Genomic DNA, 13358 nt, shown 5'->3' on the forward strand with positions numbered 1-13358 from the left:
AATGATTGCCTGATTCTCCATGAGGAATAATGTTATTTTCTTTCCTTTTGCAATGATTGGTCTGGAATAAAATCAAGGCTGGCAGAATGGCCCCTGGAAACAGCTGTGACGATAGCACCCTTTCCCTTAGTTTCATCAACCTTTCATAAGAGATTTCCTAAACGTTGAGTTGATAGTGACAGCTAGGTTATTCTTTCCCATTTCTGTTTTGTGCAGACCAAGAACCCTCAATAGGATTTCAGTTAACTTCAGAAAGTAGACCCTGCTAGTACTAAGTCAGTGAAGTTTCTTTATGGATTTCAATTTGAAGTAAAACTGGAAATTATCTCATTAATTAGGGGCTCTCGCTACCCTCTTACTAGATTAATAGGTATCATCTGACTATATATGTGTCTTTTTCCCCCTATCATGAATTAATGATTTAGACAGCATAGACCCCTGCAAGGATTTCTAGTTTTAGAATCACAGAGCTTGGGCTGAAATGTGACATAGATTAATTACAACCTGTGTGACCTTTAATCAAGCTGGTTTTCCACTCTGGACTTTAGTTTGCTCACCTCTGAAATTATATTGGACTAGATGACTGGTGAGGGCCTTTCAAACTCTTAATTTTATGATCTTATGTAATTTTTACTCCCCCTTCTTTTAAAATGCCTTTTTCTTTTTACAGAACAAAAATCTATTTTCATGATTTGTAATAATATCCTCCCCTCAATGGGGGAAAAAAAGAAAAACAAAACCATCGTAACAAATATGAATAGTCAAACAAAACAAATCCCTGTGGTGGCAATGTCCAAAATAAACAAAAATATGTCTGTAGACATACAGACTTTCTGCCAGGTAGGAGTAGCATATTTCACATCATTAGATCTCTGGAATGATGATGAAAAATTGCATCCATTTCAATGTTATATATCATGAAAATGTTGTGATTTTATTGTATATATGTGTATATATATATATATCTACACACATGTATGTATGTGTAGGTATGTATATATGTGTAGGTATGTATGTGTATGTGTGTACACATACTTTTTCCTTTTTCTTTTCATTCATTCTGTTTCTCTTCATACAAGTGTTTCCAGATTTCTCTGAAGCAATCCCTTTCATCATTTCTTAAAACCCAGTCACATTCCATTCCATTCATACATTTCCACATTCGACTTTCCACCAAAAGTAACACATCCCATTCATTCAAGGCAGTGAGGGGGGTAGATTTCTTTTTTGTAGCCATAAATGGAAATGAATTATCAGTGATCAAAGGTCAATTAGAAGAGTTTGAGAACCTTGTTTGTCCAATGAGTTGGCTTCTTTAAGTACAGGATACACCTGTGCTATAAAGCTCAACTCTGGTCTGCTTATCAAGTAATTGGTCAATATTTATCAAGTGCCTACTATGCGTGAGGCCTACTAAGCACTAAGCACTGGTAATAGAAAAAGAAGCAAAGGACATTCCCCATCCTTAAGGAAGGAATAGAACAGAAGAGTTGTCATACTAACCTGGTGCAGTCACTTTTTCCTATTGGTGCTTGGGAGAATGAAAAGAAATGGAGCAGAATCTCTGTGTCTGCCTTTATCACAATTAAGGGTCCTGGGCTCAGGACTACAGCATGTCTTCATGACCTAGGTCTCTTTCTTTATTTTCTATTCTTATACTTTCTGTGCCTGGCCCATCAGTCTGACTAGATGATCTGGTTAGATATTTGACCTCACTGGATTGATACCTGAACAATTTTGTTTAAAAGAGAGCTAGGGGCTGCTGGGTGGCACAGTGGATAAAGCACTGACCCTGGATTCAGGAGTACCTGAGTTCAAATCCTACCTCAGACATTTGACACTTACTATCTGTGTGACCCTGGGCACAAGTCACTTAACCCTCGTTGCCCTGCAAAAAAAAAATGAGAGAGACCTAATCATTTATACCAAACAGAGCTGACACCTACTTACTCCATAATAGTATGGGCTTAGTAAGAAATCCTACAGTCAATGACATAGATCTTCATTCAAGGAAACTGTCCTAGACAGAGGCCTCTCCAATTGAATAGCTAAGTAAATAATGCATAAAATAGCTTTTTAATTACTTCACAATTTTCTCTCCTCAGGTCTCCAAGCTGGCTGGTGTCTTGGCGAAGCACGGTGTGCAGAAGGGGGATACCGTAGTGATCTATATGCCTATGATACCTCAGGCAATGTACACCATGCTGGCTTGTGCGAGAATAGGAGCCATTCACAGTCTCATCTTTGGGGGCTTTGCCTCCAAGGAGCTCAGCACCCGTATTGATCATGCAAAGGTAAGGCTTTTTGTCTGGGGGAAAGGTAAAATGTTATCATCTGGTAGGATAGGCTATTTTTGCTGTGACCAAATTTAATTCAAATCCACAAGTCTTTATTAATTACTTTCCCTGTGTGAGGCAGAGGGAGGCGTGGGGTAGAGAGTAGGGGACGGACTTCAAGAGTCTGGAAGATGCGCCTCTGACCCATCTTGGTTGTGTGGCGCCAAGCAAATGGCTTAACCTCTCAGTCCTCTAGGAGATTTTTGAAGACTAGGAATAGCAGAGAAGATGCTGAACTGCATCAATAGAGGGAGTTCCTCACTAGACCGGTGAAATCCTTGGTCCCATCCTTATTCCTGTATGGCAAGCAGTGTGCTGGGCACTGGGGTTGCAAACATGGTCCCTGCCCTCAAAGAAATGACATTTCAAACTGCACAGTGTGAAGACATAAGCACTTCAGTCATTCAAACAAGAGTTTTTAAGGTGTGTACTACACATTGGGCGCTAGAAGAGATGCTATGCTCCTTAGAGAAAAAAAAAAAGAAACTGATTCTACCCTCAGGCTGCTTTCATTCAGTTGGGGAAACAATACAGGCACAGACAGATATATACAAATATAGATGAAACACATACAAAGTGGGTTTTGTGGGGATACCTGATGGTAACAGGTAAGGCCTTCTTTGAGGTGAATTTTGAAGAGTCTGGCTTGGGGGAAGGCTTGTGCCTAGGCCTAGGGGCTTAGATGAGGTGCTCCTTGAGGACAGGGCCTATCTTTTGCCTTTGTTTGTATTCCCAGCATTTAGCATTTAGTGTCTGGTACTTAGTAGATACCTAATCAATGTTTATTAACTAAGAAGGGAGATGGATTCTATTTTTGTGTGTGAGGCACAGTGTGGCTGGATTGTAAGTAGTGAAGTTGAGTAAGGTTGTAATAAACCTGTAAAAGAACATAGGAGTGACTTTCAATGCCTAATGGAGTTTATACTTGATCCTGTATTAGGTAGTGCTTGCTGCTGTTTAATCATTTCAGTCGGGTCTGACTCTTTGTGACCTCATTTGGGGTTTTCTTGGCAAAGATACTGGAGTTTTTTGCCATTTCCTTCTCCAGCTCATTTTACAGAGGAGGAAACTGAGACAAACAGGGTTAAGGGACTTGCCGAAAGTCACACAGGTAGTAAGTGTCTGGGCCAGATTTGAACTCTGGGAGCTGGGTCTTCCGGATTCCAACCCCAGTGCTCTATCCACCTAGCTATGCATAATAGGTAGTAGGGAGCCACTTGAGTTGAAGTGACATGATTGGACCTGCTGGGCCTTAGGGAAATCATTTTGGTGGTTGTATCGAGGGTGGATCAGAAGTGATGGGCTTGAGTGAGGGAAACCAATTAGTAGGGTTTTACAGTGTTGTAATGTTGTGTTTATGAGGGCATACATTATTGTGGTGGCTACTTGGATAATTTTGGGAGGGAAAAAGTGCTAACAGCTTAGGGAGATCAGGAAAGGCTTTGTGTCAGAGATGGCAATTTGGAAGGGATTCTAGTGGACACAAGTGAGGAAAGAAGGCATTCCGAGAGTGGAAAGCAGCCTGGACAAAGCCAGGGAAATAAAAGATGGAAGGGAGAATCATGTTTTAGGAAAATGAAGACTCTGGTGGGTAAAATTGGTCTGGAAAGACACAGGAGGAAGGGAGACCAGTTAGGAAGACATTAGAATATTCCAAGTCTGAGCTGATCACTAGTATAGTAGTTAATGGAATGGTAAGGAAGTGGGGCATATGGAAAATGTAAACATTATAGAAAGGTTTTGATCATTTATTGGCTATAGTAGTCAAGGAAGAGGGAACATTCAAGATTATTCTAAGAAGCCCTGGCTTATCTTGAGTAGGATACCATTCATAGAAATATGGAAGTCATGGGGAGAATTGGTTTGAAGAGCAAGATTTTGATTTCCCTTTTAGACAGATTAAATCTGAAGTTCAAAATGGGGGTGGGGTGGAAGACAGTCAGTGAGAAATATCCAGAAAGTCACTGGAGACGTGAGAAAGAGAATACACCTTTGGGAGTCATCTTCATGGAAGAGAGACAGAGGAAGGACATGTTGAGAGAGGTGGGAAGGATTTAACCTTGAATCCTTTTATTAGTGTGAATAAACAAGAGCTGAGTGTATTAGGATATGATTGATTGTGCATTTACTCCACTTATGGTTTTTATTGAGGTACCAGTTAATAGGGAGCAGGGCAGGGTTTCACCTCCTGCTTGAAAAACAACATTTCATTAGTTTAAGTTCATTGACTTAGCAGTGTCAGAAGGAAATAGATACCAATGGCAGAACATTGATAGGCTTACATCAGATTCAATTTCAATAACCCTTCAGGTATCATCTGCTTTTTATCTTTTATCATTTTTTTGTGGGGGGACATCAGTTAATCTGGAATATGTAGTGACTATAGTTATTTTATTTTATTTTATTTTTTGGTGAGGCAATTGGGGTTAAGTGACTTGCCCAGGGTCACATACCACCTAGCTGCCCCTGACTATAGTTATTAATAATAGATTTTAAAGTATTTGGCTTTTTAAAAATGGTGGATAAAGTTAGCAATATTGTATTAGCAGATGCCCAGGTTGGCCATTTCATTTGAAAGTAGCCAGCCTTGGTAAGGCAGCTAGGTGGTACAGTGGATAAAATGCCAGCCCTGGATTCAGGAGGACATGAGTTCAAATCTGGCCTCAGACACTTGACACTTATTAGCTGTGTGACCCTGAGCAAATCACTTTACCCTCAATGCCCTGCTCCCCCCCCAAAAAAGAATTCTAAACATTTTCTGTTTCACAAAGCCCTTTGGCAATTTTGTGAAGTCCAAGGACCTATTCTTAAGAATACTGTTTTTGTTTTGTTTTTTGCGGGACAATGAGGGTTAAATGACTTACCCAGGGTCACACAGCTAGTAAGTGTCAAGTGTCTGAGGCCGGATTTGAACTCAGGTACTCCTGAATCCAGGGCCTGTGCTTTATCTGCTGTGCCACCTAGCTGCCCCCAGGAATACTGTTTTTAAATGCATGAAATAAAATATGCAGGATTAGAAAGAAAACCAGTTATATTTAAATAGTTTTTTTAAATTTATGTTTTTAAAATTCATGGACCCAGGGTTAAGAATCCTTTGGAGAGGCTATTTCTACCTCTCCTGTAATCCTACACCCTTCTTTTTATTTATTTCTATTTCTATTCATTTTATCTTATATATTTCTAGTTTATTTTTATATAGTATATTTTATTATATATAAATTTATATTTATTTATTTAATTATCTTCTCAGAACAATTTTTGATTGTAAGCTTCTTGAAAGCAGGAACTCTCATTACTGGTCTTTTAATCCTCTACCATATCACATGCCATCTTGCATATACTATGAGCCCACTAAATGGTCATTGGATGGAATTACATCAAAGAGAGAAAGAATGGTATAGCAGAGAGAATGTTGGACTTGGAGTCAAGAAGCCTTGGATTCAAATTCTGCCACTATCACTCACTAGTCGTGTGACCATGGACACGTCATTTAATGTCTCTGAAGCATAGCTGCCTCTTCCGTTAACTGAAAATAGTAATCACTTGAGACCCCATTTCAAAGGCTTTCTGTGAGGCTCATTTCATGATATTTGATAAATATTTTGCCAGTCTTGAAGCCCTAAATGCATTCTATTTCATCATACCCAGACTTGTAGTTTTATTGGTATGGGGAGCTTGCTACCAAGAAAATTCCCTCCAGATGCGCAATTAGTTTGTACTTTCTGGTCCTAGAGAGTTGCCTGGGTAATCTGCCTGGGTCATACATTCAGTATGTGTCAGAGGTGGGGGCTTGAGCTCAGGCTTTTCTGACTTGGAAACCTAAGCTCTTTCTCCTTCACTTCTTTTGTAAATGTCATTCATTCATTCAATTTGCTTGTTTATCATTAAACACTCTTTTGTAATGTGATTCATAGTATAATACGTAAAAAATAATTTAACACTATATTACTATAGTGTAATATGCATCTTTCCTTGTCTATTTCTTAGTCCAAGGCAGTTATAAAAGATCTACCTTAGTGCCTTTTTGAAATAATAAGAAAAAAAATGTTACTTTTTTAATAGAAAAGTAGGACACAACTCTACCGTCAACATTTTCTTAGTCTGGATGCTTATTTTTTCCATCTTAACCTATAAACGATTATTCCAATATAAAAAATTAATGTAAATGTATGAACTTTACCTTTCTAAAAGAAAGCAGTATGGAGGTAAATCTCAAAAAAAAAAAGTTTCATTCCAAGAAGGATCAAATTTTGACTTTAAACCTTTTATGTATACTATTTTTCCCTACAGGTAAATTATAATAATTTGCTTATCATTTTAAGTTGCTTAAGAAATGCTATCTAGGGGCAGCTAGGTGGTGCAGTGAATAGAGCACCAGCCCTGGATTCAGGAGTACCTGAGTTCAAATCTGACCTCAGAAACTTGACACTTACTAGCTGTGTGACCATGGGCAAGTCATTTAACCCCCATTGCCCCGGGGGAAAAAAAAAAGAAATGCTATCAAGCTGCATTGTAGAAAACTGTTGTGTTTATCAGCTATTTAAAGTACTATGGCTATTTACAAATGAATGATATTTAACTTTTAGGAAGCAAGAAAACCAGCCTGTTTTTTTTTTTTTTTAATCTTTGATGCATTTCATTTTTTTACTCTAGAATTTTTTGTAAACCAATCTTGGAACTTTTCTTTAATATATAAAAAGTACTATTACTGTTTGTTGGACCACTACATTTTAAGTATATAATCAATTGGATTAATAATTTTACCTGCTAACTCTTATTTATTATTTTCTTTGGAAACAGCATTTTAGAAAGAAAATCTAGGGAACTATTTGTTGGGGGGCAAATTTGTATATTTTGAAACTGTCTGCTATATTTAAAAGGTTAATGCATTTTGTATCTACCTTTTAAAAATACTAAAGTCTTTTTTATGACAATGAGATTTTATTTTAAATGTAGGCCTTATTAAGTCATTAGAAGTATTAGCGGGGTAGCTAGGTGGCGAAGTGGATAAAGCACCAGCCCTGGATTCAGGAGGACCTGAGTTCAAATATGACCTCAGATACTTGACACTTATTAGCTGTGTGACCCTGAGGAAGTCACTTAACCCTCATTGCCCTGAAAAAAAAAAAAGAAAGAAAAGAAAAGAAAAAAAGGAAAAGAAAAAAAGAAGAAAAAGTATTAGAAAGTCCTATAATTTTTCACAGGCAATTTAAATTTGTGTGGCCATACATAAGGATTTGTGGAAAGTAAGGGGGTTTTGTTTTGAGACCTTTCACATAGCGAGCAAAAGTATACTGTTTTTAGCTCAAGGCTTCTTAAACTTTTTCCACTGGTGATCCCTTGTCACCCAAGAAATTTTTACTCAACCCCAGGTATATAGGTATATAAATAGGTATGCAAATCAAGTGTTTACTGCCAAATTTTTCACCACCCCCAGATTTAGTTCCATGACCCCACAGCTTAAGAAGCTTTGTTTTAGATGTAAAACACTTTTCATGCCCTGTATGAAGGATCCTATCTTACTTATATCCTTAATTCTTGAAATTAAATGTAGCTGATATTTTAACTAATCATAATGATTTTCTTTATTTTAGCCCAAAGTGGTTGTAACAGCATCCTTTGGAATAGAGCCTGAGAGGAGAGTAGAATATATACCACTTTTAGAAGAAGCCCTGAAGATAGGAGAGCACCAGCCTGGCAGAGTTCTCATTTATAATCGACCTAATATGGTAAGTCTTATTGCTGATTTTTTTCTTATTTTTAAATTTTGTGATAAACATATCTTAATTGTATGGATTTTAGACCTGCAAGAGATAATGGCTACAGTCTTCAATATGTAAAATATACAGAGCTAGGAAGAGTTGCTTTGTAAATAAATGTATTATACGTATGTGAATGCATATAAATTCACGCACACACACACACATATATATACTGAGATACACATGTAGATACTTATATAGATATACATCTATATACACATACATACACACATATAGGTTTATACAGATAGATGCATTTGTATTTTATATGCCTAGAGAAGATATGTGAGATGTTCTATATTTCTCATTATCCTGTTTTCTCAGAGGTGTTGCTTGTAAGAAGACCTCATAGACAAAAGAAAATTAAAGACAAAGGTGGAATTCATTCAGATAAATAACTGGAGTAATTCGTGACAATATCTGTTTCAGTGCAGAATTGCTATTTGAACTTTTTTTTTTTTAGAAATTTGCATGGGAAAACATTCTGAGAATGGTTACTATCTATGTGTGGAAGTTTCATTTGATATCAAAAGTTGGCATTTTATAACTTATAGTCTTCAGTGGAGAAAACAATTGGAAAGTTAATGAATTGTTCTGGTTTATCTGTTTTAAAGGATTATCATTTAGTGGCATTGCAAGACTTCATGCCTTTATTATAGGTGTTAAAGGAAAGTGTCGATTAAGATCCCAGCCTTTAAATGAAATGCTTTCTAGGGCTAATGGAATGGATGCCCAACTACAACTTAGGAGTTCCAGTTTCCATTTACTCTCTTAGTAGCCTGGACTAGTCACTTAGGATCTGACCCTTGGTTTCTTCTGCTATCACATGGGGAATATAATAGCTCTCTCACCTATCTTACAGGGTTGTTGTGGAACCAAATGAAATAATGGAGGTGGGAAAGCTTAATCTCTATACATTAGTCTTAGTATAAGATTCATAAGATTTTCCAACAGATATGGCTTGTATAAAATGTTATTGGAGTTTATAGTTGGTATTATTTTGAGTGCATCACCATCCTTTTTTCTCCCCTTCATTTCAAAGCAATTTTATTTTAAGATTATGTCCCATATAGGATATGGATACGAACTGCACCTGTAGAAAAGTATACACACACATGCATATATACACAGACATATAGGTGTGTTTTTATACACATGTAGATGTGTATGTATTTATAGACGCACAAGAATTTATATATATATATGCATGTACATATTCACATATACACATATAGACATATATTCATGCATACACATATATATACCTACACATATGCTTATATCGTATATATGTCTATCACATATACTAGTATATATTTTTAAATGTTTTAATCTAAAACACAAAGTAAAAACACAAATGTAGAAAAATAATATATTTAGTTGTTTATTGATCAACACCAAGGAAGGATTTAATTTTTTTGTTTGTTCAGATCTACAATTTCATCATTGTTCAAATGTATGGGGAATTCCTAAAGTGGAAGCTCCTTCCATTGATGAATATCAGGAGTCTTTCTAACTTAGAGTCTTAAAACATGCCTCAGAGCATGGGAAGTTTGAATGACTGGTCCATGGTATTGTAGAGGCAGTATATATTAGAGGCAAGATTTGTAGTCATATTTTCTTAAACTGAGACCAGCCCTCTCTCCTCTGTACCATTGTGCCTCAGTGGTTTTAAACAAATTTCTTTTTGAAAAACTGAAAATTAAAAATAGAAACAAAAAACAACAAACAAAAAACAAAAGAATGATTGAAAATTGCCAAAAGAACTCTTGTAAAAAAAAAACGTTTAAGGCCTCACATTATTGGATTTATTACATAGTCTTCCCTTCTGTAGATATTAGACTTAAAATTCTCTTCTGTTTAAAAAAAACAGTTCACAGCTAAAGCCTCTCTTTGGCAAGCCTTGTGTTATTGGTAGCCCTCGCTCTTAATAATGTTCTGCATAGGTTCATGGTGTAACACTTATATTCTACATTTGCTCTATCTAAAATTTCTCCATGTTTTCTTGTATATTTCCTTTGGGAGCCTAGTGGTCAACACTTCCATGTGACTGACTGCTTTAAGGATTCTGGTCATTTATATAGCCGATACATAATTTGGAAATGCCTCATGTCTAGTATTACATTGTCATTTAATTGTCCATCCTAGTTACTATATCATATTTTATAAATAAAAATTTTCATTGTTATGAAATAAATCAACCAAGCACTAATTTTGGGTCAGAAACCAAAATATTTTCTGTAAATGGCCCTATGAACAATGTGATATTTTTGTATCCAAGAGAGTCATAGTAATACTTTTTTTTCAAAAGTGCACCAGGAGCTGAGTTTTAAAAAACCAACCAACAAACAAACTTAACAACACTTCTAAGCAAAGAGGGGAGAAAAATCATTTCTTATCAGTCCTTAATTGACTCTTGACATTGTAAATTTTTATTTCTGTGATTGAAAATATACTCAGTTTGGGATTTTTAACTGCAGCTTGGGTATCCAGGATACCTTAGGGATTTTCCAAGAGAGACACTTACATAGGTTCAAATATAATATCCAATTTTGTGATGCTCTTGAGAAGTCCTCTATTGAGTATGCTCAAAGTAAATGTCCAGATGGGGAGAAAAAGAAAGTGTTTTAAAACTGTCAATTTGATTGCTACCTGGTGATTGTCATCACCATTTTAAAATCCTGTGTGACGTTTAAGTACCCCATAAGCTCCTGAACTGCTACACTCACTGATTTTACTGCTCTTTCTGTCCAGAAGGTGAATTTTAAGTTTGTTTCATAGGACCTAAGACATTGATTTGTTTGTTTGTGTGTTTTTGTTGATGCTTTAGCTCTGGTCATTTTCACATCAGAATGTTTAAATTCAGTATCAAAGTCATTTATATTTGGGCATGAGGATGGAGAATAGGAAAGTATAAGCAATTCTGATTCCTGCCCCCCTTCTCCCCTAAGTACCACATGTAGAAATGAATGCTTCATTGCTAAAGCTTCCTCTTATCACAAGAGGAACTCCTAACACTCCCTCAAAAACAAAGTGGTGTTTTCAGAGAACAGTGTGTGTATCAGTTGTCTTTCCCCTTATGGAAAATCCCCACTGATTCAGATAGTAATTAAATCCATTGTAAACTCTCTTTTCTGCTTTGAGCTCAGTGGGGTTGATAGGTATTAAGAATGTGCTTAGAAGTGATTTTTCTCATTAGCCAGGCTTATATTTTAGCCAGAGGGGAAAGTAGCTTGGCAGCTACTTCTCAAACTGGAGTTGTTTTGCCTGGTATGCAGCAGCCTTAAGATACTATTCAAGTCATTCTTTCATCCCTCTCTCTCAATTCTGTTCTCTTAGGATCAATTGGTCCTGGTGATACCTGCACACTGCCTTGTCATTTCCTTAAAGTTATGTGTCTCTCTGTGTATTTGGGTGGGTGATTATCCTTCTCTATTTCCATGAGATATAGTGGTAAGTACTTTCTTCCTACTTCTCAGTCCTGACAGTTAAGACTTTTCCAACTAAGTCCAAAGCTTCATTATGATAGAATCTTTATCCTCAAAGGAAAACAAAGAACCCTGTCTTACCATTTTTATGGTATTTTTATGAGTTCAGATTATGATTCAAAGAAGTTAATGTTTTAATACTAGTTGAATGTGTAAAGGTACCAACAAAACAAATTGAATCACATGCATCACACTTAGCAGTATGTTTTATGCTTTTAGACTTCGAATATGTCTTAAGGAATACTTTTAGATCAAGGGTTTCTTGACATGGGTTCGTTAGATACCCTTCAAGACTATAAATATTCAAATCAACTCTAAAGGGCTTATGAAGGAAGATGCTGTAGACCTCCAGAGAAAGAACTGATAAATAAAAGTACACACAATATGGTTTTACATATATTTATAAATCTGTGTCACATGTTGGTCTTCTCTAGTCCAGGTGTGTGATGATTAAAAATATGAGAGGAATAATTCTGGGTAATTTGATCATTTTATTAATAAGGTCAGTAGGTTATTAATTAAAGGATGGTCATCGGTTGTCTCTCTCTGACCAAAGACCAAAATGGTGGTGTACTCACAGCTTATATACCCTTCTAACTGTAGGTGGTCCATCAAATAGCAATCAAATCTAATTGGTTAATAGCAATCAAATCTTTTCCCCCCTTAGTTGGTATTTTTCCCCAATTATATTCATTTTTGAGGGGATGCCCATCAATTGCGGAATGGCTAAACAAGCTGTGGTATATGAATGTAATGGAATACTATTGTGCTATAAGAAATCATGATGAGCTGGCAAATTTCATAAAAAACCTGGAAAAACTTACATGAACTGATGCATTCATTTTTTTAAAATCTTAATAATACTTTATTTTTTCAAGTTACATGTAAAGATAGTTTTCAGCATTCATTTTTTCTATGATAAAAGTATTTTATTATTTTCCAGTTACATGTAGAGATAATTTTCAACATTTGTTTATAAGATTTCCAATTTCATATTTTTCTCCCTCCCTCCCCACCTCCCCTAGACAGCAGGTAATCTGATATAGGTTATATATATATATATATATATATATATATATGTATATATATATATATATATATTTACATAATAACATTAAATGTATTTCTGCATTAGTCATGTTATAAGAGAAGAATCAGAGCAAAAAAAAGGTAAAACCTCAACAAATAAAAACAACAGCACCAAAAACAAAAGAAATAGTATGGTTTAATCAGCATCCATATTCCACAGTTCTTTTTATTTTTTTTTTCTCATGGATCTGGAGAAACTTTTCCATCATGGATCCTTTGGAACTTTTTTGTACCATTGTATTGATGAGAAGAATCTAATCTATCACAGCTGATCAACACATGATGTTGATGATACTGTGTATAATGTTTTTCTGGTTCTGCTAATCTCACTCATCAGTTCACACAAGTTCTTCCAGGTTTCTCTGAACTCCTCCTGCTCATCATTTCTTACAGCACAATAGAATTCCATTGCATTCATATACCACAAATTCTTCAGCCATTTCCCAATTGATGGGTAACTCCTCAATTTCCAATTCCTTGCCACCACAAAAAGAGCAGCTATAAATATTTTTTTACATGTGGGTCCTTTTCCCTTTTTTATGATCTCTTTGGGAAAAAGACCCAAAAGTGGCATTGCTGGGTCAAAGGGTATGCACAGCTTTAAGGTTCTTTGGGCATAATTCCCAATTGCTCTCCAGAATGATGCATTCATTTTTGTAAGATTTTGAGTTCCACATTTTTCC

At 36.0% G+C, this 13358-nt stretch overlaps 1 protein-coding gene across 1 annotated transcript in view; it reads left to right on the forward strand.

Moving 5' to 3' along the window:
- Positions 1-13358, forward strand: part of ACSS3 (acyl-CoA synthetase short chain family member 3) — a 244414-nt gene that overhangs the window by 67704 nt on the left and 163352 nt on the right. Inside the window, exons 3-4 of the mRNA XM_043969220.1 lie at positions 2106-2294; positions 7931-8065. Of these exons, the coding sequence (XP_043825155.1) occupies positions 2106-2294; positions 7931-8065 (324 nt within the window). The remainder of the gene's footprint in view (positions 1-2105; positions 2295-7930; positions 8066-13358) is intronic.

This window comes from Dromiciops gliroides, chromosome 5, assembly GCF_019393635.1.
Source record: "Dromiciops gliroides isolate mDroGli1 chromosome 5, mDroGli1.pri, whole genome shotgun sequence".
NCBI classification, from domain to species: Eukaryota; Metazoa; Chordata; class Mammalia; order Microbiotheria; family Microbiotheriidae; genus Dromiciops; species Dromiciops gliroides.